The sequence below is a fragment of the Plecotus auritus genome (assembly GCF_963455305.1).
Source record: "Plecotus auritus genome assembly, chromosome: 6".
Lineage (NCBI taxonomy): Eukaryota > Metazoa > Chordata > Mammalia > Chiroptera > Vespertilionidae > Plecotus > Plecotus auritus.
The window spans coordinates 92286322-92310486 of NC_137773.1; the positions used below are offsets into that span (position 1 = coordinate 92286322).

Genomic DNA, 24165 nt, shown 5'->3' on the forward strand with positions numbered 1-24165 from the left:
CACAACTTAACAAAAGGAAGATAATCCAATTAAAAATGGGCAAAAGACCTAAATAGACCAAGAGGCATATGAAAAAAATGTTCAAAATCACTAATCATCTGAGAGATGCAAATCAAAATGACAATGAGGTATCACCTCACACCTGTCAGAATGACGATCAACAACGACAAGTGTTGGCGATGATTGGAAAAAAAGGAAACCTCATACACTGCTGATGGGAATGCAGACTGGTGCAGCCACTGTGGAAAACAGTATGGAGTTTCCTCAAAAGATTGAAAATGGAACTCCAATTTGACTCAGTAATCGCACTTCTAGGAATATATACCAAGAAATCAGAAACACCAATCAGAAAGAATGTTCGTAGCAGAGCAATTTACAAGAGCTAAGATTTGAAACAGATGAGTGGATTAAAAAACTGTGGTACATCTACACAATGAAATACTATGCAGCTGTAAAAAAAGAAAGACCTCTTACCATTTATGACAGCATGGATAGACCTGTAGAGCATTATGCTTAGCGACATAAGCCAGTCAGAGAAAGATAAATATCACATGATCTCAATCACATGTGGAATCTACTAAACAACAGAAACTGACGAACAAAAATAGATCCAAAAGCATAGAAGCTCTGAACAGACTGTCAAACCTCAGAGGGAAGGCAGGGGAGAGTGGGTGGGTGGGAAGAGATCAACCAATGAATTTGTATGCATATATGCATAACCCAGGAACACAGACAACAGGGGAGGTGAAGGCCTGAGGTGGGAGCGGGGTGGGCTAGGAGAGGTCAATGGGGGAATAAGGGGACATATGTAATACTTTCAACAATAAAGATTAAAAAATAATAATAAGATATAAAATGTTATTTAAGTGGGATAACAATACCAGCTTTATTAACTTGGGATTATGATATGGAGACAATTAAACAATTTTGTGGAACTTAAGAAAATTAAAAGCAAAATATTAATATAATATTAGAGGAATAATAGAAATAACTAAATTTGCATGATTCGTTGCTATTCACAAAAAAGGATATGAAGGATATTGTTTTTTAGGTATTTCTAGTAGACCATATAATGTGTCTATTCCTTTACCTGTTTTATCTCATTGAATTCTCCAAACAACGTCATGAAAATAACTATTCTCTTATTACAAAAACGTTTAGGGATGTGTGTGCTAGATATGATAAAACCACTAACTGCAAATTTTCTCACCCTCCTATCTCAACAAATTCTTGTTTGACTGGAATCCCTAGAGTGAAAGCAATAGGGAAAAGCAAGAATGAAAAACAGTAACTCATAGGACTCAAGACCCAGGAGAGAAAGCTCTCAGTAAATATGAGCTAGGGCTAGGTAGTAGTCTTACTCTTGCTCAAACAGCACTGGACTGTCTCATTGGCCCGGGACCAACATATTTACCATTTTAGAAAGATTCTCTACATAGTGTCAGCATCAGTCTTTAATCATCAGGAATTAAGAAACATCAGCAAGGAGGCTGGCAGTCCAAATAGCGGTAGTTAAGCAAAGAATAAAAAGCAGAATAGAGAGATCTGGTAAGTTTAAATTGGGTGGGGAAAGGGAAAGAAGGCATCCCAGTCAGCCCTTTCCCAAGTCAATTCTACAGTACACGTCATTGGCTTCAACAGGAAATATTATGGATTCACAGCTCAAGATAAAACTCCCCCACTGCTCAGGCTTCCTGTTTCTACACAATGCGGAGACTTTTTGCATTTTATCCAGGTTGGTATAATTGGGAGGATCTTTCATTAAAACCATTTGAGTGCTCTTTATCGCTTGGAGAAACATCTGTGTCTTCTGTTTGATTCCTAGCTTGCTCTTACATTAGTTCTAGGATAATGACAAAAAAAAAAAAAAAAGGCAATGTTTTGTTCTATTAACCTCTCAAAGAAGGAAGTGGTTTGAACTTGAGCCAGGGGAAAATGTGGGTTTATTGTGGGATTTCTTAATTTATTATCTATAATTTTTATTACTTATAAATATTTTTGTTGTTAGAATATATCCTGAGAAGTAATAGGATGCCTATCATATGCCTCAAATAATCCAGTGGGTAGTGAATAGAAGTATAGATGAAATAAGAGTGGCCATAAATTAATGATGGTTATAGCAGGGTGACTGATACACAGGGGTTCTGTTGCCTGTTTTTCTACTTTTTAGTATGTTTGAAATTATCTCTAAACAGTGAAAAAAAATTAAAGATCCTGAATGTAAAGAACTAAGATTAGTATCTGAGTAAAGGCAGCCAGATCCAAGAAGTTTCTTCATAAGTTGTATCTTGTAAAATGGGTGGGAATAGATGATCTAATATGTGTGCCTCTTATTTTCCATCCTGTGTCAATTTTGATCCCCATAATAAAAGCCTATTACTAGCAATACCTTGGGAGGCTTCTGGAAGATAAGATGGAAAATCTTTGTCACTCAGGGGCCTGTGGTGAAGTCTGGGAGCCTGTCTAGAGGGAAAGCTGGATGCTGCTAGAAGCCATGGAGCTGTAGAGAGAGGCCACTTAACCAGGTGGTAGAAGCTATTCCTGTGGGTGCTCTGGATCTCATTTCTCAGCCATATTCATCTCCCCTCTCTCTGTCCTAGGGCTCTGGGTCCTGATAATATCATTAGAAGCTATTGCCCAGAAGTCTGGAGGTATGTTCAAACAAACCTCACCCACCCAAGGACTTGTCTTTTGGGAATGATCTTCTTAGGCTTTGAGAAATTGACCCTTCTTCTTTCCCAAACTTACAGTGTTTTATCAAGGGCTCCTCCTTGTATGAAGACAGGCATCTCTTCCCTCTCCTTTCTCCATCTCCTTGTTCCCACTGGCAGCTGGTATCTTCTGAGGGATGTCCATTTCTCACAGTTCCCTGTGCTTGGTGCCCATGGCATGCCCATTGTACCAATGCCACTTTCTGTCGCTGTGATGCTGGATTCACTTCTGTCTGGACAGGCCATCTTTAGCAACCCCTTGGAGGTCTGTACAGGTAAGAGGCCGAAGGATAATAGAGTCATCAGAAATTTGGGGGAATCAAGAGACCTCAGCCCTTGAAGCAGCATTAAAGTTTGTTGCCAAGAGTAGGAGAAAGGAACCAAGAAACAGGGCAATCGGTTCTCATGGTCAAGGGGTATATACTGGTATTAACAGCTCCGGCTTTGGAGCTGGACTATCTGAATTCCAGTTGACCAGGTGTGACTCCAAGAAAATTGTCGAACTTTCAAGTGTCTCAATTTTCTTATCTATAAATCAGGGATAATAATGTAAACTCATCTAGTTCTTGTGTGCTTTAAATTAAGTAATATATATAAATGGAATCCATAGAGACAGAAAGCAAATGGTAGACGCCAGATGCTGGGGGAGGGGGACATGAGGAATGACTACTTAACAGTGTTTTCTTTCAGAGAGATAAATATGTTTTGAAACTAAATAGAAGTGGGGGTTGCCCAACACTATGAATGTGTTAAATACAACTGAATCGTTCAGTTTAAAATGGTTGATCTTATTATGTGAATTTTCACCTCAATAAAAAAAGATAAATTAATACATGTAAAGACACTTAGGACGCTGCCTTGCACTTGATGGGAAGTCGATACATTTTGTTGTTGATGATGTTGTTGTTGTTGTTGTTAATTAATCAAAGACAGAGGCAGTATGGTGAAGGAGGAAGCTATGGAGAGTACACCCAAAAATCAGAGATTTGGAATGTTCTGCCCATTCTAACACTAGTTTGCAGGGAACTCCTTTTAACCCAGAATCTCAGTTCCTCCATCCAAAAATAACCACTGCAATCTCTTGCCAGTATGGTCATTTTTCATTTGTAAAATGCAATTTCTGAAATTAAAATGAACTTCAACCACATAATATCTAGATAAGTAGTTACTATTATTATCCCCCACTTAGAGGGAAGGAAACAGAGACTTTGGGAGGTAACATGCTCAGGCTCACACAGCTGGTCATAAAGCTGGAATTCAGATATGGTTAATTTGAAGTTCAGAAAGCTCTCAAACACTGTCGCTTAAGAGGCTCAAAGCATCCCCATGAGACGGTCAGTGCCAGTGCCATATTATAAATGAGAAAACGTGAGCCCTGAGAGTTGAATATCTTGTCCAAAGCCATACACCTAGAAAGTAGGAGAACCTGGATCCACATCTCAAACTCCAGCATTTGGAGTTGGTCATGAGTTGGATGAAATATGAAATATTCTTACTATGGAATATTCCTTAGGTATGAAAATTATTTATTATTTTGATATGGAAAAGTAGTCACAAATATTTTTTTAGTCACAAAATATTTTAAAATCCTGGAAGAATTTGCATAAATCAAGGCTGTGGTCTGATTCCATGGGAGGTGGGGAAAAGATGAAAAGATTTCATTTGTCTTTATAATTGGTGAAGCTGAGCAATAGGTACATATTTTCTCTGTAAAAAAAAAAAATTGTTTCCATCTCAGTGGTTGCATATTTACATGTTCCTTGCATTTTCTGTTTAAAATGAAAACACAAAGGGTAAAATCATTTCAATCTGGTTGCTGCCAGTCTTAACCAGAATTTCAGCCATTCCTAGCAGATCCCACTTGTGTTCCAGATATCAAGGAGTGTGGTCCACCGTTACACATGTCTTGTGGAAGCTCTGCAGTTTGTCACAATGTGGAGGGAAGTCATTATTGTGAGTGCACCTCTGGGTACAAGCTCCTTTCAGGAGGCACCAAATGCAAAAGTGAGGAGAACATTTGTCAAGGTAAGTAGCATGGTCCCTCCACCTGTCTCCCGATGACACTCTCACACTCAACCTCATGCCGTCAACTTTAAGACTGTCTGTCTGAGAGCCCAGGAGAGAACACCCTTGGGTCTATTAGGGGCCCATTCCTCCCATTTCCTGTTCTTGTTAGGGTACATTTAGGAGGTTCTTTCTTGCAACTAATATGCAATAACTAAAGATTGGAAACAAATGACATAACATTCATTAATGGAGACTAGTTTAACATATGACAGCCATACAACACACACTTTGGAACCTTTTCATGACTTCCTTTTTCCTCTTTGTGAACAGTTCTTTGAATTTTAACACAGGTCCAGACTTGGGTTACCACCACCATCAGGGTCCAAAATAACTAGTTTCATTATCTAAAAATGCTCCCTCATCTTGCTCCTTTATAGTCACCCCTACCTCTACCCGCTGACAACCTTAACCTGTTTTCTTTTGCCTATAGTATTGTCTTTTGAGATATCATATAACAACAGAATAACACAATGTGTTTGAGTCAGGTTTCTCCCATTCAGTGTAATGGTTTTTAGGTTCATCCATGTTGTTTTATGTGCCAATAGTTCATTTCTCCTTCTTGCTAAGTAATATTTCATTATATGGCCACATCATACTTTGTTTAGCCATTCACCCTTTGAATGACATTTGGGTTGCTTCCAGTCTTGGGTGATTATGAGTAGACCTGAATGAGAAAGCTCTTGATAAACTAAATTGGAATGCTTTCCAAGTTCTGTTTTAAATTTTTTTTAAATGCTGCAGAATGGTTCTGACAGTTTGCCAATAGCCTTTCTTCTCCCTGGTCTTCCTTTTTGGTCATCTCAAGAATTTCTTTATAAATACCATCCATCAAACCTCAGAGGGAATGTAGGGGAGAGTGGAAGTAAGAGGGAGAGATCAACCAAAGGACTTGTATGCATGCATATAAGCAGAACCAATGGACAGAGACAACAGGGGGGTGAAGGCATGAGTGGGGGGGAGGGGGAGACAATGGGGTGTTAAGGACACTTATGTAATACCTGAATTCCTATCTAATAAAAGAGTAATATGCAAATTGACCGTACCTCTGCTACACCCACAAGCCATGCCCACCAGCCAATCAGGAGCGAGTATGCAAATTAACCCCAACCAAGATGGCTGCAGCCATGGAATGAGCAGGAGGTTTGGGTTTTCCCGGCAATGGAGGAAGCCAAGCTTCCCGCACACCCTGGCCGGCCCTGGACTCCACTCAAGGCTACAAAGTTTCAATTATAGAAGATAAATAAATTCCAACAAAAATGGAGGCAGCCACTGGTGGGCGTGGCTTGTGGGTGTAGTGGAGTGATGGTTAATTTACATATTGCTCTTTTATTAGATAGGATAGTTGTTTGAATAATGTTTTAAAGTATTTGAAATAACTTAGAGACAGGGTATTTAGTATTTACAAAGAGAAAAGTTAAATATTTCAACATTAAATGTTGAAATAAGAAGTGTGTTAATAATATATTTTCTTTGAAATGCAGGATTCACTATTTTAAGATTTATCTATTTATTTAAATTTATCTATTTATTTATTGGGGTGACATTGGTTAATAAGATAGTTTTCAAGTGTACAATTCTATGCTGCTTCCTCTGTATATACGCATCAATCTTATTGAGAGCATTACGCTGTTGATAAGCTATTCACCATCCCTAGAGGAGAGAAACCTCTGGTCTTCAGTTAAGGGGGACTCCTCTCACTTCACTGTCTAAGTTACAGACAGAAGAAGCTACAGTAAATATTGTCCAAGCTCCACTCTACTGGTCTCTAAGTTAGCAAAAGAGGATCGCATTTCTCTACTAATTGGAAAAGAGAGGAATATAAATTTGTAGCCAAATAAATTTGAATACACCCACACTTACTCAACACTGTGACCACAATGACATAGTTTCCTCATTTCTCTAAAAAGAATGAATTTTCCCTGAGTGGAGAGAGAGCACACATGCCCAAAATATTCTGAGGCCAAAATAAGTTCCCTGTGGGTATGGCATTTAGAACAGGCCTACAACCTACTCCCTGCATTGTGGGCAATACTGGGGCTGCCCTGCAAGGTAGAGCTGTGCTAGAGCCACAGAAAGCTGAGGGAAACCATGAGCCAGTGGAGTTGGGGGCTTTGTGATCCAGATAATCATGTGCCAGGTTACCCATCAGACTCCTGCACAACACTAAGAGCTGATACCAACACCACTTGGCTGGAAGTAATGTCCAGATTCTTAGATGCACCATTGTATTGGTTGCATATTGCTAATAGAACAAATCACCACAAACTTAGTGGCTGAAAATAAAATACTAGTAAATATGTTCTCTTACAGTTTGGGAGGTCAGAAGTTTTAAATGTCTTCTTCTAGAGGCCCAGAGGGAAAACCTGTTTCCTTGTCTAGAGGCTACCTGCATTCCATGGCTCGCTTCTTTCTTCCTCTTCAAAGCCAACAGAATATCATTATCATCTCCTCTCATCTCTGACCTCTTCCCTCCCTCCCTCTTATAAGGACCCTTGTGATTACACCAGGTGCACCCAGGTCATCCCGGGTAATCTCCCATTTCAATATTCTTAATCACAAAGTACAAAAATTCTTTTGAATTAAAGGGGGCATATTCATATGTTCCAGAAATTAGAACTTGGACATGAGAACACCTTTGAAGAGGCCATTATTTTGTCTACCATACTCACCATCCACCAAGTAGTTCTGGCCTAAGATGTAACACACACATGTGCACACACAAATGGTTCTTGTCTTGCCCACCTTGTTGAATACAGAGATCAGAAAACTCCTTCTGTGAAGGGTCAGACAGTAAATACCTTAGGCTTTGGGGACCGGAAGGTCCCTGTCACAACTACTTAACTCTGCCATTTGAAAGCAGCCATAGACAACATATAAATGTATAGGCCCAACTGCATTCTGATAAAACTTTATCTATTGATACTAAAAGTTGAATTGTATGTAATTTTCATGTGTCACAAAAGATGGCTCTTTCTTTGACATTTTTGAGCACTTAAAAATATTTTTAAAAAATTCTTAGCTCATGGACTATACAGAAACAGGCAGCAGGTGGTTTGGCCTGGGGGCCATAGTTTGCCAACCCCTGCCCTGAGGTGGTTGGAGAGGAGAAAGTGCCACCACAAGATGGTATCCATTTCAGCTGTGATGGATCCGTTAACATCTGAGCTTGAGGAAGGTGGTGAAGGTAGTAGGCCTGGGGTTGGCGAGTAGAGGGAGGCATTAGCAGTACTGGGACAGAGGACCGACCCTCTTTTTTATGTCTGCAGATGTGGATGAGTGCAGCTTGGGATAACACCAAAGCCACAATTTCACCTACTGCATCAATGTGAGGGGCAGCTACAGATGCTACTGTCACCATGACTGGGTGGCCAGGTCCAGCCCTCTGAATGGTCTAAACACCACTGTCTGTGAAGGTATATGGTCCTAACACACACGCATGCATGCACACATGTGCACACATGCATGTGCACACATGTATGTATTCAAACCACATTGGCACATGTGTATACACATGTGCAGATTCACAAAAGGCAAATACACACATGCATGCACACACACAACTCACAAGATGGCACAAACACATGCCAATGTTGCTCCTACCTCTTTTCCTTGCAGAAGTCCCCTTCTCCTCATGGACACCACCTTGTAGAATCAAAATGAGAAGACTCAGCAGAAAACCAGGAAGCAGAGAGATCCTTGCCAACACCACTTTGTGTCTCCATCCTCTTCTCAAGCTTCCCCTTCAGTATCTCTGATCCATGCCCATGTCCCCTCTCCCTAGAGCCTCTCCTGGTTCTTTGACAAGTCAGCAGTTATCTCAAGACTTCAAACCAGCCTTGGCTGAGAACACCATCCAGGTAAAGTCAGAATCAAGAAAGTGGCAAGATATGGAAATCCCATTGAGACCTGGGTCATTTGGTGGGAATGCAGCCAAACTCTCATGTAGTAGATATTGCAACTGGCCTCTCACTCAAGGTTGGGCACTCAGGTATCTAGGAGCATTTTCAAAAACACCCAGGTGCCCTGGCCAGTGTGGCTCAGTTGGGTGAAGCATCATCCAGTGCACCAGATAGGCTGCAGGTTCGATCTCTGGGTCAAGTGTATATATCTCTCTCACTTCAATATCTCTCTCTCTCTCTCTCTCTCTCTCTCTCTCTCTCTCTCTCTCTCTCTCTCTCTCTTTCTCTCTCTCCCCGCCCCCCTTCTTCCCTCCCTCTCTAAAACCATTAAAAAAAAAAACACCCAGGTGCACTATCTCATGGTTCTTTCCCTATTACTGGCTTCAGAATTTGGGTTTATGTCATCCTTGGAATTCCTGACCCAGATTCACCTCTGTGTGGCTGAGATCTAAGCACCCGAGGAATCTAATTCAGTGCCATTGTTATTCTTCAGATAGACAATTTCTATGGTCTGTTCTCTGGGGCTAAATAATCAGAGTCTTCAGGCAGGCCCTTTGGTCTATTGCCCACTGTCTTTGTGTCCCCATTCCCCCAGGATCTCATGAAGGAGGTGGATGAGCTGCTTGAGACCCTGGAGACCTGGAGACCCTGCCCTGCTCAGAGCAGCACTGTGTAGCCTCTAACCTGCTCATTGGTCTGGAGGATGTTCTGAGAGGGCTAAGCAGGGTCTTGCCCAATGGGCCACTGACTCTTCAAGCTCCTGCAGGTACAGGTAAATACCTGGGTCTGCCCCAGGCTCCTGCTCCACATGTTCACCATCTAATTCCTCCCTCTTCCTAGAGACTGCCACATTGGACCCACGTGACCACACTCACAACTCAGAGTTTTATTTAAAATATTACTTATATAATAAAATAAAGCTTAAATTTAAGAAGAAGAAGAAGAAGAAGAAGAAGAAGAAGAAGAAGAAGAAGAAGAAGAAGAAGAAGAAGAAGAAGAAGAAGGAGAAGAAGAAAGCCCTGGCCAGTTTGGGTCAGTGATAGAGCATCAACCCATGGACTGAAGAGTCCTTGGTTGCGGGCTTGATCCCCAATGGAAAGCATACAGGGGGCAGCTAATCCATGTTTCTCTCTCATCGATGTTTCTAACTCTTTATCCCTCTCCCTTCCTCTCTGTAAAATCAATAAAATATATTTTTTAAATGAGAAGCAAAACAAATATCAATGATAAGTACATTACATTATCTATATAATTATAACATAAAATACCAGCAATTACATTCATAAAAATTAGGTATTTAAAAATAAACACTGCTTGCAAATGAAGAAAATGCAATTACTTTTGAAATATTGAAAATTATATAATATTTTAAGTACAATATTAAATAACATTATATCAATGGTTTCGTTGTTGAAACATGTTATTTTTTTGCAATTTTTTCAGCTCTTTCAACACCTATACTGGCCAGGGAGATGGTGAGAGAAGATTAAGCACTGGTTACAAATATTTTCCTCTGACTCCATCCTCAAATAATCTGGTCATTATAATCATTTTATTAATGGTTCTATTTTTATTTCAAATAAAACATGTCCTGACTTTTTTTTAACTTCATCCTATGTAAATAGCAATTACCAGGCAGACTTACCTCGATCAAGTGTTTGTTTTTTTCCTTATTTTGCTTTTATTTTTTTTTCTGCTTATTTTTTAAATTTAATAAATCTTTATTGTTCAGATTATTACAGTTGTTCCTCTTTTTTCCCCCATAGCTCCCCTCCACCCGGTTCCCACCCCACCCTCTGCTCTTACCCCCCCACACACACTGTCCTCATCCATAGGTGTATGATTTTTGTCCAGTCTCTTCCCACACCCCCCACACCCCGTTCTCCCTGAGAATTGTCAGTCCACTCCCTTTCTATGCCCCTGATTCTATTATATTCACCAGTTTATTCTGTTCATCGGATTTTTTTATTCACTTGATTTTTAGATTCACTTGTTGATAGATATGTATTTGTTGTTCATAATTTTTATCTTTACCTTTTTCTTCTTCTTCCTCTTCTTAAAGAATACCTTTCAGCATTTCATATAGTACTGATTTGGTGGTGATGAACTCCTTTAGCGTTTCCTAATCTGTGAAGCTCTTTATCTGACCTTCAATTCTGAATGATAACTTTCTGAGTAGAGTAATCTTGGTTGTAGGTTCTTGCTATTCATCACTTTGAATATTTCTTGACACTCCCATCTGGCCTGCATAGTTTCTGTTGAGAAATCAGCTGACAATCGAATGGGTGCTCCCTTGTAGGTAATTAACTGGTTTTCTCTTGCTGCTTTTAAGATTCTCTCTTTGTCTTTTGCCCTTGGCATTTTAATTATGATGTGTCTTGGTGTGGTCCTCTTGGGATTCCTTTTGTTTGGGGTTCTGTGCACTTCCTAAACTTGTAAGTCTATTTCTTTCACCAGGTGGGGAAAGTTTTCTGTCATTATTTCTTCAAATAGGTTTTCAGTATCTTGCTCTCTCTCTTCTTCTGGCACCCCCATAATTCTGATATTAGTACGCTTGAAGTTGTCCCAGAGGCTTCTTACACTATCTTCAAATTTTTGGATTCTTTTTTCTTTTTGCTTTCCCGGTTGAGTGTTTTTGCTTCTTTGTATTTCAAATCTTTGACTTGATTCTTGCGTTCCTCTAGTCTGTTGTTGGGTCTCTGTATAATATTTTTTATTTCAGTCAGTGTATGTTTAATTTCTAGTTGATCTTTTTTCATATCCTCGAGGGTCTCGCTAAATTTATCAGCCTTTTCTAGAAAATTCTTGAAAAACCTTATAACCGTGATTTTGAACTCTATATCCAGTCATTGGCTTTCCTCCATTTCTTTCATTTGTGATCTGTTTCTTTGTCTCCGCATTTTGGCTGCTTTCCTTAGTTGATAGAGTGGCTTTGTGTGCTAGGTATCCTATAGGGCCCAGTGGCTCAGCCTCCCTAATTACCTGAGGTGGACACTCTTTGGTGCACCCCTTTGTGGGCTGTATGCACAGTCTTGTTGTAGTTAAGTCTTGATTGTTGTTGGTATCACTGGGAGGAATTGACCTCAGGCCAATTGGCTATGAGGATCAGCCGTGTCTACGCTGGGAGAACTTCTGTGCTGGAGACACCCTTATGAGACAAGACTTGCAAAAGCCTCTGTGCTCAGCTTGGATGAGGCAGAGTCTCAAGGCAGAGCAGACAGCATTGGCTTCCCATCAGCCCTGCCCTAATAGGCCCCTGTGTCTCAGTGTCCCATGGTAATCGCTGCAAGCACCTCTGAGAGAAAGCTGCCCTCGAGTTCTGCCTGCTGCCAGACAGTCCAGTTTCTCCCCGAATGAGTCTGGGTCCCCAGAGTCTCACCCAGAACCAGAGTTCAGTGCAGTCAGGAGCTTTTGTCTCCCTCCCGCTTGAGAAAGCCAGCCGCATACTCAGTTGCCCGCCCTCTGTGCGCACGCACACCTTGGTACCTCTGCCTTCCACAGTTCCTCTGAGTCTCAGTGTGCTTTTCTCTTTCCTGACAGTCCAGTTTCACCCCGTATGAGTCTGGGTCCCCAGAGTCTCGCCCATAACTGAAGTTCAGCGCAGTCGGGAGCTTTAGTCTCCCTCCCGCTTGAGAAAGCCAGCCGCGCACTCAGTTTCCAGTCCTCTCCGCGTGCGCATCTCAGTACCTCTGCCTCCTGCAGCTCCTCTGAGTCTCAGTGTGCTTTTCTCTTTCCTTCTTATTGTAGAATTTCCACTCAGCCAGCCTTCCTGTGGTTCTGGATGATGTCCATTTTGTCTTTTAGTTGTACTTTTGAAATTGCTGTGCGAGGCAGCAGTTCAGGTGTTTACCTATGCCGCCATCTTGGTTTCTCCTCCTTATTTTTCTTGATCAAGTGTTTTTTGACAGTGTTAATAGGATATAATTTGCATACCATAAATATACTCTTTAAAGTGTATATATCTCAATGGTTTTTAGCATATTCACAAAGTTATAAAATTATCACTGCTAAATAATTATGGAGCATTTTCTTCACCTCAAAAAGAAACCCCATACCCCTCAGCAGTTACCCCTTTCCCGGAGCCCCTACTCCATGGCAACCACTAATCAGCTTCCTATCTCTACAGATTTGTTTACTTTAGCCATTTCATATGAATGGACTTATATAACTCTAGAGGCACAGTGCACAGATTTGTGCACCAGTGGGGTCCCTCAGCCTGACCTGCACCCTCTTGCAATCTGGGACCCCTCAGGGGATGTCGGACTGCTGGTTTTGGCCCTATCCCTGCAGGCCAGGCCAAGGTACCCCATGGGTGCACAAATCCCTGCACCAGGCCTCTAGTATGCATATAAGACCTTTGATTAATCTCTTCCCACCCTCACCCCCCCTTCCCTCTAATATTCATCAGTCTGTTCCATGTTTCCATGCCTGTGCATTGAGCATCTGCCCCCGGGTGGTCAATGTGCTTCATAGCTAATGGTCAAACGATCACTTAGGCTTATATATATATAGAGATGTGGTCTTATGTAATCAGCTTCTTGCACTCAGCATGATGTTTTTTCAAGTTCATTCATGATGTAGCATGTATGAGTACTTCACTTCTTTTTATTGCTAAGTAGTATGTCATTACATGGTTATACACATTTTGTCTGTCTAGTAATCAGTTGATGAGCATTTGGGTTTTTCTGCTTTTGAGATCTTATGAATTAACATTATGAGCAAGTATGTGTGTGGATATCTTTTCTTTTGGTTAGATAATTAGGAATGGAATTGCTAGGATATAGCTTAATGCCATATTTAACATTTTAAGAATTGGCAATCTGAATGTTATCACCGATAAGGGTTTAATCTCCAACATTTACAGGGAACTCATACAACTTAACAAAAGGAAGATAAACAACCCAATCAAAAAATGGGCAATGGCCCCAACTGGTTTGGCTCAGTGGATAGAGCATTGGCCTGTGGACTGAAAGGTCCCAGGTTCAATTCCGGTCAAGGGCATGTACCTTGTTTGCAGGCACATCCCCAGTAGGAGGTGTGCAGAAGGCAGTTAATCGATGTTACTCTCTCATCGATGTTTCTGACTTTCTATCCCTCTCCCTTCCTCTCTGTAAAAAATCAATAAAATATATTTTTTTTAAAAAATGGGCAATGGACCTAAATAGGTACTTTTCAAAAGAAGACAGAAGGAAGGCCAAGAGACATATGAAAACATGCTCATAGTCACTAATCATCCAAGAGATGCAAATCAAAATGGCAGTGCGGTACCATCTCACACCTGTCAGAATGGCTAACATCAACAAATCAACAAACGACAAATGCTGGTGAGAATGTGGAGAAAAAGGAACCCTTGTGCACTGCTGGTGGGAATGCAGACTGGTGCAGCCACTGTGGAGAACAGTATGGAGTTTCCTCAAAAAACTAAAAATGGAACTCCCATTTTACCCAGTGATTCCACTTCTAGGAATATATCCCAAGAAGCTAGAAACACCAATCAGAAAGGATATATGCACTCCTATGTTCATAGCAGCACAATTCACCATAGCTAAGATTTGGAAACAACCTAAGTGTCCATCAGTAGATGAGTAGATTAAAAAACTGCTTTCAAAAAAAAAAGTTATAAGTAAGCACTTGTTTAGTCTTTCCATGAGACTGTAAAGTCTGTGAAAACAGAAATTTTGTCTTTGTTATTTCTAATGTCCAGGATTCAGCACAGAGTTGGGTGCACAGAAGTCCTCAGTAATCTCAGTTGATTGAAATTAGGGACATTCATGATACATCATGATCTTTTTGAAATCCACATTTCAGAGTGTCACTACCATCCTCAGCCCAAGTCAAATTGCCTTCCTGAACCCCAAATAGCATTTTTTTAGGGAATCATTAAGAGTGAAGATCAAAGTTGATCACAACTCAATCATATGCATCCATGGAGTGGAAATCAGAATGACCTTAATTTTGTTGCTCTGAGTGCCCCATGGGTCACTCTTCTCCTCCTTCCAAGGGTGCTGACATTTAAAGTGGTGGCTCACTTCATCATCTTGGGCTGCACATGGTGTCTGGGAATCGTACAGGTGGGTCCAGCTGCTCTCACCATGGCCTATCTCTTCACCATCATCAACAGCCTACAAAGCATCTTCATCTTCCTGGTGTACTATCTCCTCAGCCAGTAGGTACCACTGTCCAACTCCCACCCAGGACTCTTTCTACTCTCACTCCTCTCAGTGAGCTGACTCAGAGCATGCTTTGCCTGTGCAGGTCCGGGAGCAATACAGGAAATGGTTGAAAGGAGTCAGGAAAACCAAAACTGACTCTGAGAAGTACACACTCCCCAGCAGAGCCATGTCAGATGCCCCTAAGCACAGTGTGGTAAGGTCATGTATTGCTCCCAGAGTACTTCACCAACTGATCCTATTGAGCTTTCATGCCTATCACTAGACAACTCAGGGATATAGCAGGAGATGATACTTTTATTCACTGCATTTCTATGCTCATCTGGATGCTTGCACATGACTATCTTCTAATACCCCACACGTGGTTATTATCTATTTGCTTATCTTCTTTGTGGAAATATCTAGTCAAATCCTTTGTAAATATTTTATTGAGTCATTTTTCTTTCATGGATAAGTTGTAAGAATGCTATATATGTCTGAATGCAAGTCCCTTGTCAAATACATGATTTTCTTTTTTTTTTTTCTTTTTTTTTTAAATATATTTTATTGATTTTTTACAGAGAGGAAGGGAGAGGGATAGAGAGTTAGAAACATCAATGAGAGAGAAACATCGATCAGCTGCCTCCTGCACACCCCCCACTGGGGACATGCCCACAACCAAGGTACATGCCCTTGACCAGAATTGAACCTGGGACCTTTCAGTCCGCAGGCCAACGCTCTACCACTGAGCCAAACCGGTTTTGGCTAAATACATGATTTTCAATTATTATCTCCCATTTGACTTTTAGTCTCTTGATAGTGTCCATTGACACACAAAAATTGTTCATTTTGATAAAGTCAAATTTATCTATTTTTTAATTCACTTACACTTTGGGAGTCATATCTAAAAGAAAATTGCTTAACACAAGGTCAAAAGGATTTACACATATGGGGTTTTTTTTCAAGACTTTTATAGGTTTAGTTATTACATTTAGGCATACGATTTATTTTGAATTTTTTAAATGGTGTGAAGCTTTTAATATGATGTTAGGTCCACATTCTTTTACATATGGGCATTCAGTTTTCCCATCACCATTTATTGAAAAGATTGATTTTTCCTCCAATGAATTGCCTTAACATCTTGTCAAAATTAATTTACCATAAATATAAGGGTTTACTTCTGGACCCTTGATTCTCTTCCATCATCTATCTTGATTACTGTAGTTTTGGAGCAAGTTTGAAATTGGCAAATTGACTCTACAAATTTTTTCTTGTTTTTTCAAGATTGTTTCAGCTAGTCTGTGCCCCTTGAAGTCCCATCTGAATTTTAAAATGTGCTTGTCAATTTCTGAAAAAAATATTTAACTGAGATATTAATAAGGCTTGTATTGAATTTGTAGATCAATTGGGGGGCATGTATTGCCATCCTAACTATATTGAGCCTTCTGATTCATGAACATGAGTTGTTTTTCCATTTCTTTAGGGTTTTTTTTTACTTCTTTTGACAATGTTTTACAGTTTTCAGTGTACAAGTGTTACACTTTTTAACACAGTACTATTTGTATACCTTCCCCTTTAGGAAGAATTAAAATGAACCGCTAAAGCAGAAGATCTTGACTCCTGGAAAATGAGAAAAATTATGAACTGTGATTCTTTGGGCAAAAGGTTTAGAAAATACTTTCATTGTGTTGTTTCAAGTAATTCTTCATGGCACCATTGTGGGAGAGAGTATACAGAAAATGTTTGACATTCTTCAGTTGCTGGAGACTTGGGATTTTCTGGTCCACACAGCATGCTCAGCTCACTCCCAGAATATTCACAAAACTGTGACCCAATTGCCTTGGATTAAACCCGCTGTTTCAACCACTTTTCTATAAAAATTTTCCTGAAGATGAAGATATTTAGTAAGGAAAACTCAAATGGTTTTCTTAAAATAGCATAAGAGAGGAGAGTATTGTTCAAATACCTGCAAATAGGGTAAACAACTAATTCCAGTTTCCCAAGACTTTCCTGGTTTTAATGCCAAAAGTCCTACATCCCAGGAAACACTTCATTTACAGGCAACTAGGGCAATTAGTCTCCCTACCTACATGTCTCAATTTCTTCACTCTTCATTTCTAAAGGCTTTCTAACTTATTCATTCAAAATTTATATTTTTATTAGTCACCATGTGCTGTATTCAGATCACAACAGATCTGATTCCTAATTACACAGAGCTTAAGTGGAAAAAAAAGAAGTTTCCTCAGAGTAAAATCAGAACTCGATGAATAGAATATCTACGTCTTTGCATTTTATAATGTAGTCTGTAGTAAAAGGTGTATATTGCTACTGCACATTTTGTAACATGTATTTATACAAACCATATCATTTCATCCTCAGAATGTGATCTGGCAAGATCTAAATATAGAGCAGTTACACCTAAAAGAAATTCCCTGTGGGCCCCTCCTGCCCAAATCTGTATCAATTGAACAGCAAGAAAAATGACTGTAAATGATTACAACATATTAAATAAAAAATCCACAAGTTTATAGTGATACCTAAAATATCAACCAATAAATGTAGGAGATATGCTAGAATAAATAAATCATGATTTTTTTTTCAGTATCTTGTATGGCCACTAAAAGCATGGAACATTTAACCAACCAATTGGCTGAGACTCTTCAAAGTTATTATCATTTTAAACATGCAATATATAGATGATGTATCATACAAATGTACACTTGAAACCTATATAATTATATTAATTAATGTCACCCCAATAAATTTAATTGTTAAAAATAGCCAGAGGCTGATCTACATTAAAAGAGACAAAAAAAATATAAAATCAAATTCAATGTCAATTTTGGTGGGACTCTGGTTCAGATATATAGTTATAAATGATATTTTGGAGGCCATTAAAATAATTTTAATATGTATTAGACATTAGAAATTATGAAATTGTTGTTAATTTTCTTGGGTATAATAATAGTATTGTGGTTATATGAGAATATTATTTAAATATTCCAATATTTGTTGAAGAATTATTAAGGTATCATGATGTCACCCAATAAGTATAAATGTTTTAGCAAGAAAATATAAATGTGTGTATATAAATTGAGAAAAGTTTTAATGTGGCAATATGTTGATAATTCTTTAATCTAGATGGAGAAAATATGAGTGTTTATTGTATCATTCTTCCAAATTTTCTCTATGTTTAAAAAATAGATGTGTCAAAAAGTAAATAAATAAAGTAGTTATTAATTCATTAAGATAATACCTTCATAAATTCCTAGATGTCTGTAGCAAATGTTTTTACTCAGCACAAAATTTATAAATACATATTTTATGAAACTATGAATTTACATGACTATATGGTGATGGATTTAAAGAAAAAATAAAATTATTAAACTATTAGAAAAAAATAGAGGGAAATCTCTATTTCTGCCCAGGAAATTGAAAAATGGAAACGAGTATCTCTCCCAACCTAACAATAAGAAAAATCCATATCAACAATAAAGTCATCAATTTTTTTGAACCCATAAGAGACTTGAGGTAACAGTAGCAAAAAAGTCTATGGTGATAGGCTAAGGAAAGACCATCAGGTCTAAGGAAAAAAATCTAAGGAAAGACCATCAGGAGCATTGACTGACCTATATAGCAGAGCATAAAGGAAACAATCTGGATGCCAGACTAGTTAACAGGAATTCACCTACATTTTTAATGAATTGCTAAGGACCAAGTGGGAAATCATAAGAGTATAGAATCTTTGAGGAAGTAGCAGAAATGTGGAGAGGCCACCTCTGAGATGTAGCCACACAGGGCAGGTCTACAGCTGAAGGTAGAGCAACAACAAACAAAAAAATAAATAAATAAGAAAACCTCTATCAAAATAGCCCCACCATAAGCACAAGATAACAAGGTAACACTAGAGTAAAATAAAAGCCAGAGTGAAATAACTCCCACTAGATAGATTCAAGCTCACTCCAAAATAGCCTAGCAGAAGAATAGGTGACCTATTGCCAGTTATAAATAATATATACCTCAGTGTCTACTGTTCTACACACTTTGTCCAGCATTCAACCAAAAATTATAAAAGCAAAAGCAAGAAAAAGCAATCCATGAAGAAATCAACAGAACCAGCTTCAAAATAAACTAACAGACTGAATCTTAAATAACTATAATTAATATGTAAAAAGCTCTAGAGCAGTTCTCACCTAGGGGACAATATTGTCCCAAGGAACATTTGGCAATTTGTGGAGACATCTTTGGTTATACAGATGGATGGGTTCCAACTGGCATAGTGAATGAAGGCAAGGAATTCTGCTCAATATTCCACAGTGCACAGAACAGCCCCAGCCAAAGAATTTATACAGCCTACAAATGTTAATAATGCTGAGCTTAAGAAAATAAAAAATAAAAAATAAAAAAATAATAATGCTGAGTTTGAGAAACTCTATTCTAAACTCCCTTACATTATGCAGGTGCTAAAAAAAAGGCGTCTTCCTTTTTACTATTCGAAACAGGAAAGTTTCTAGAGCAACATATAAGACATAAAAAAATTTTTTTAACTGGAAATTCATGTTCTCTTCTGTTACCCTCAAGGTTAAGAAAAGCCTGTTTTACTGGGCAAAGTGGACAATATTATGAACATATGGGAAATTTCAAAAAAAAAATAGAAGCCACAATTTAAAATTTCACTAACAACATCCTTTTAATCAAAATCCAAAGGTACAGGGGGAAAAACCTATAAGATTCACTACTTAAATAAAAGTATCTAGAATCTAGATAGATGATAAGACACCATTTTTAAAAGTTGGAAGTGATGGAAGATGATTTGACTTTGACTTTGGGTGGTAGGCACACAATGCAAAATACAGATCACGTATCATCGAAGTGTATGCTCCAAACCTATATAATCTTATTCACCAATGTCACCTCAATAAATTTAATTTTTAAAAATTTTGTCTGAAAACAAGATAAAATATTTGCTTGTTAATAAGAGATTCATATCTGCATCACACAAAGAAATTCTAAAATTCAATGATAAGGCTAACAAAATATTAGAATACTTAAAATAGTTTTCCCCATTCTCCGACTCTCCAATTCCTTTCCAAGCTCTACATTCTTCCAACTTCTTACTAGTACATCTACCACTCATGGAACTTCTATTTTCCAAGTTCTCAGTATCCCAAACAACTAAGCCTTGAATTTACTAATCCTGTTCCTTGATTCCTGGACACCAGATACCACAATTTCAATTTCTCTGAGTGTAGATCTACTATCTGGGATTTCAAGATACAGTAAGCATATAATTGGTTCCCACACTTCTCAGTCATAAACTTCTGGTTTCCAGATTCAGAGGACACCAACATCCAAGAATCAGCAGCAAGGGGGTGAATTCCATATAAGGTCTTTTTTATCTACCAGACCACAAAAAGTTGTCTCTATTCTTAAAAGCCTCTAACGTAGGATGCTCAAGTTGAAGAATGACCTCAGTATGTTCACTGCAACATTGAAACAGGGAAAAACACAAACCACTCAAATGAACTATTAGTAAGACATGGCAAAATAAATAGTTATTTCAAATTTAAGGAATGCTGGCTCACAGACACAAAGACTTAATGAATTCTATCTATGTTGACACAGAAAAATCTCCATGTACAATATAAAGTGAGGTAAACTTGGGTGCTTTTAGTGAAATACTATTTAACTCTAAAAGTATAGAGTTACATTTGAATGTTTCCTAGGATATATTCTTATTTAACTTTTATAATGAAAACATAAATTCTATGTCTATCAGAGCAAATGATAATTTGTGATGGTAGAAAATACCTACTTAAGGGAGGTTGTGTTAACATAAAGATCATCCAGGTATCTTTTGTGTTTGCAGTATTTTTTACAAGAATGTATTCATGTTTTACTTATTATATAAAACAAATTTTTAAAAACTATTTTAATAATGTGCCCTATTCAAATGAAGGCAAGAAGATAGTTGCTGAAAAGAAGTCTAAGACATAGTGTATTCCAACGTTAATTCTTAATTTGTGCTGTCATGCCCACAATGCTTCTTGAAATTTCTTCTGCATACAAAACATCTGGAGTTTTGTTAAGTTACAGATTCTCATTCAGTAACCATTGAGCCTTTACCTTTGGCTATGAAGCATGACTTAACTTTGGGGCAACCTTATGGTCCACATGTTCAATATTCATTTCAGCCCAGACAATGTGGCTCAGTGGTTGAGCGTCGACCCAGGAACCAGGAGGTCACAGTTTGATTCCCATTAAGGGTACATGCCCGGTTTGCAGGCTCAGTCCCCAGTAGGGGCCATGTAGGAGGCAGCTGATCAATGATTCTCTCTCATCATTGATGTTTCTATCTCTTTCTCCCTCTCCTTTCCTCTCTGAAGTCAATAAAACTCTATTTTTTAAAATATGTATTTATTTCAAAAAACTCTCAAATTGGTACCTGAATTGGCTCACAATTCATTATTCCACCTCCCATATCAACCCAACGCAATGAAAAGGAAAGAAAAAGAGGTACAAGTACTTAAAAGAAAGACACAAAACAGTTATTATTTGTAAAAGGCATCATTGTCTACCAAGAAAACTTAAGAGTTCTCCAGAAAATATTGAGAGGTCTGTAACATGCCTATATAAAGATCAACATCCAAATGCAAAAGTTTTTAAACAAAAAACAAACTCATAGATACAGACAACAGATTGGTGGTTACCAGAGATGAAGGGAAGGGGGAGGACAAACTGTGTAAGGGGAGTAAATTGTATGGTGATGAATGAAAACTAGAATTTTGGTGGTAAGCACGCTATAGTGTATACAGATTTTAAATTTTAATGTTGTACACCAAAAATTATATAATGTTATTAATCAGTGTTGTACTCAATAAAAAATTCTTATTTAAAAAAATTATAAAACAATGCAATGGTTTTTTATCAAAGGAAATCATGTTAAAATACCAGGGGACAAACTATAACTTATTTTCATTTTGTTGCATATGGCTTTCCAATTCTCCCAGCACCGTTTATTGAAGAAGCTTTCTTTTCTCCATTGTGTGTTTTTCACTCCTTTGTCAAAAATTATTTGCCCATATACCTGTGGTTTTATTTCTGGGCTCTCAATTCTGTTCCATTGGTCTGTGTGTCTGTTCTTGTGCCAATACCCATGCTGTTTTGATTATAGTGGCTCTGTAATATATTTTGAAGTCAGGTAGTGTGAAACCTCCTACTTCATTCTTTTTTCTCAGGATTACTTTGGCTGTTTGGGGTCTTTGTTGTTAGATAAAAATCTGATTTTTTTAGTTCTATTTTTTTTTTAATTACATTAGGATTTTGATGGAGATTGCATCAACAATCCATCTTCCAGATGTCCACCTGAAAAACTCAAAAATGTTTATTTACAAAGATATCTGCACCTCTATGTCCATTGCAGCTTTATTCACAGTGGTCAAGACATGGAGACAACCAAGTGTCCTTCAGTAGAGGATTAGATAAAGAATATATGGTACATATATACTATGGAATACTACTCAGCCATAAGAAAAGATGAAATACTGCCATTTGTGACAACATGAGAACATTATGCTAACATAATTCAGTCAGGAAGCTAAGAACCATATGCTTTTACTCATATGTGGGATATAAAACAGTGATTCATAGACACAGACAGAAAACAGTATGGTGGTTACCAGAGGGAAGGATCTCAGGGGATAGTAAAAGTTTTAAAGGGAACTAAATATATGGTGACAGAAGATGATTTAACTTTGGGTGGTGGGCACACAATGCAATATACAGATCATGTATCATAAAAATAAACACTTGAAATCTATTAACCAATGTCACCCCAATAAATTTAATTTAAAAAATGCAATAGGAAACCCATTTAAATTTCTAAAACAAAACTTCAACAATAACTGGAAACATTCATACAAGAAATGCAAAATGTTCTCAGGGACAGAACTATAAAGTATAACTAAAAAATCATGACCTATGTAAAGGTAGAATTACTAGTATACTGACGAGGTGGGAAAATGTTCATGTTATAAGAAAGCTATTTAATCCAAATTAATCTACACAGTAAATGCAATCACAATGAAAGTCCCAAGACATTTTTTACAGAACTTAATAAAACTATAAGTTTAAGTTCCAGAGACAGAGAAACATCGATCAGACCATCAAACCTCGGAGGGAAGGTAGGGGAGGGTGGGGGTAAGGGGGAGAGATCAACCAAAGGACTTGTAAGCGTGCATATGGGCCTAACCAATGGACACAGACAACAGGAGGGTGAGGGCATGAGTTGGGGGGATGGGGGGTTAATGGGGGAAGAAGGACACATATGTAACACCTTAATCAATAAAGAAATTTTTTTTTAAAAAAACTAAGTTTACACAGAAGAAAAATGTGAAAGAAGAGACAGACAGCTGTAAACAATAATAAGTAACCAAGTGTTCACATTGCCCATTTTTTTACCCTCTGTTGTGTCTTGACCATACTTAAATCAGATTTCTCTTTTCATATAGGCCAGGCCCCTGAATTCTGCTTGCCCACAAGCCTGAACAACCACACGCAATAAAAATACAATATGCTACTCTCAGCAGTTTCGCTTGGGAACTAGCTGACCATAGAAAATCCATTTCTTGTTCAAATCTCTGATGATTTCCCCTTATTGTTCGAGCTTCCCCTCCAAAGATTCTGCTAATTTTTTGCCTACTTTCTTCTTTACCCTGTAAAAGACAAATCTCTTTCTACATGATTTTGAAACACTCACAGATTTCTGAGGACCAGAGAATTCTCCCTATTAGAATAGTCTTTCTAATTAAAGTCTCCCCTTATCCAAGTTCACATTTGGATTTATTTTATATAAAACAGAGATTTGCCTCAAAACGCAAAAAAAAACAAAAACAAAAAAAAAAACACAAAACTATGGCATTTTTTAAAGTGTGGTATTTGAACTGCTGCTGGGTCCCCTCCCGGAGCTGCGGGGTTGGACACGGAGTCTGCGCCATCTTGATCCGGAAAGTGGAGCTTATCTGAAGCCTGAGAATCCACAACGGCGGCACCCCAGGAACAGCTGCGAGCCCCAGAACAACGCTCCCCAACTGGCGCAAGCACACGGGTTCAGAGGAGCTCTACACTCCACGACAGAAAGGTCAGATTTCACCTGGGATAAGGTGAGGTCTCTGGTCCCCGCGGGCAAGAGGAACACACGTTTTGCAGGAGCTGGAGGACCAGGGAAGTCTGTGCCTAGAAAAATCCGTGGCTGTAGGGGCTGGCGTGATCTGTGATTGTGGAAAGGGGTCCTCAGAGCTGCTAAGAGAAGGGCACTCTAAAAAGCAACCCATTTTGATC

General features: G+C 38.5%; 1 protein-coding gene across 1 annotated transcript in view; it reads left to right on the top strand.

The window, feature by feature from the left end:
* Positions 1-2889: 2889 nt before the first annotated feature.
* The window catches only part of LOC308251756 (adhesion G protein-coupled receptor E2-like), a gene marked incomplete at both ends in the record, with an annotated part of 103898 nt that continues 82622 nt past the window's right edge, over positions 2890-24165 (top strand). The window contains 2 exons of the mRNA XM_080675461.1: positions 2890-2986; positions 4584-4736. Coding sequence (XP_080531587.1) covers positions 2890-2986; positions 4584-4736 — 250 coding nt within the window. The remainder of the gene's footprint in view (positions 2987-4583; positions 4737-24165) is intronic.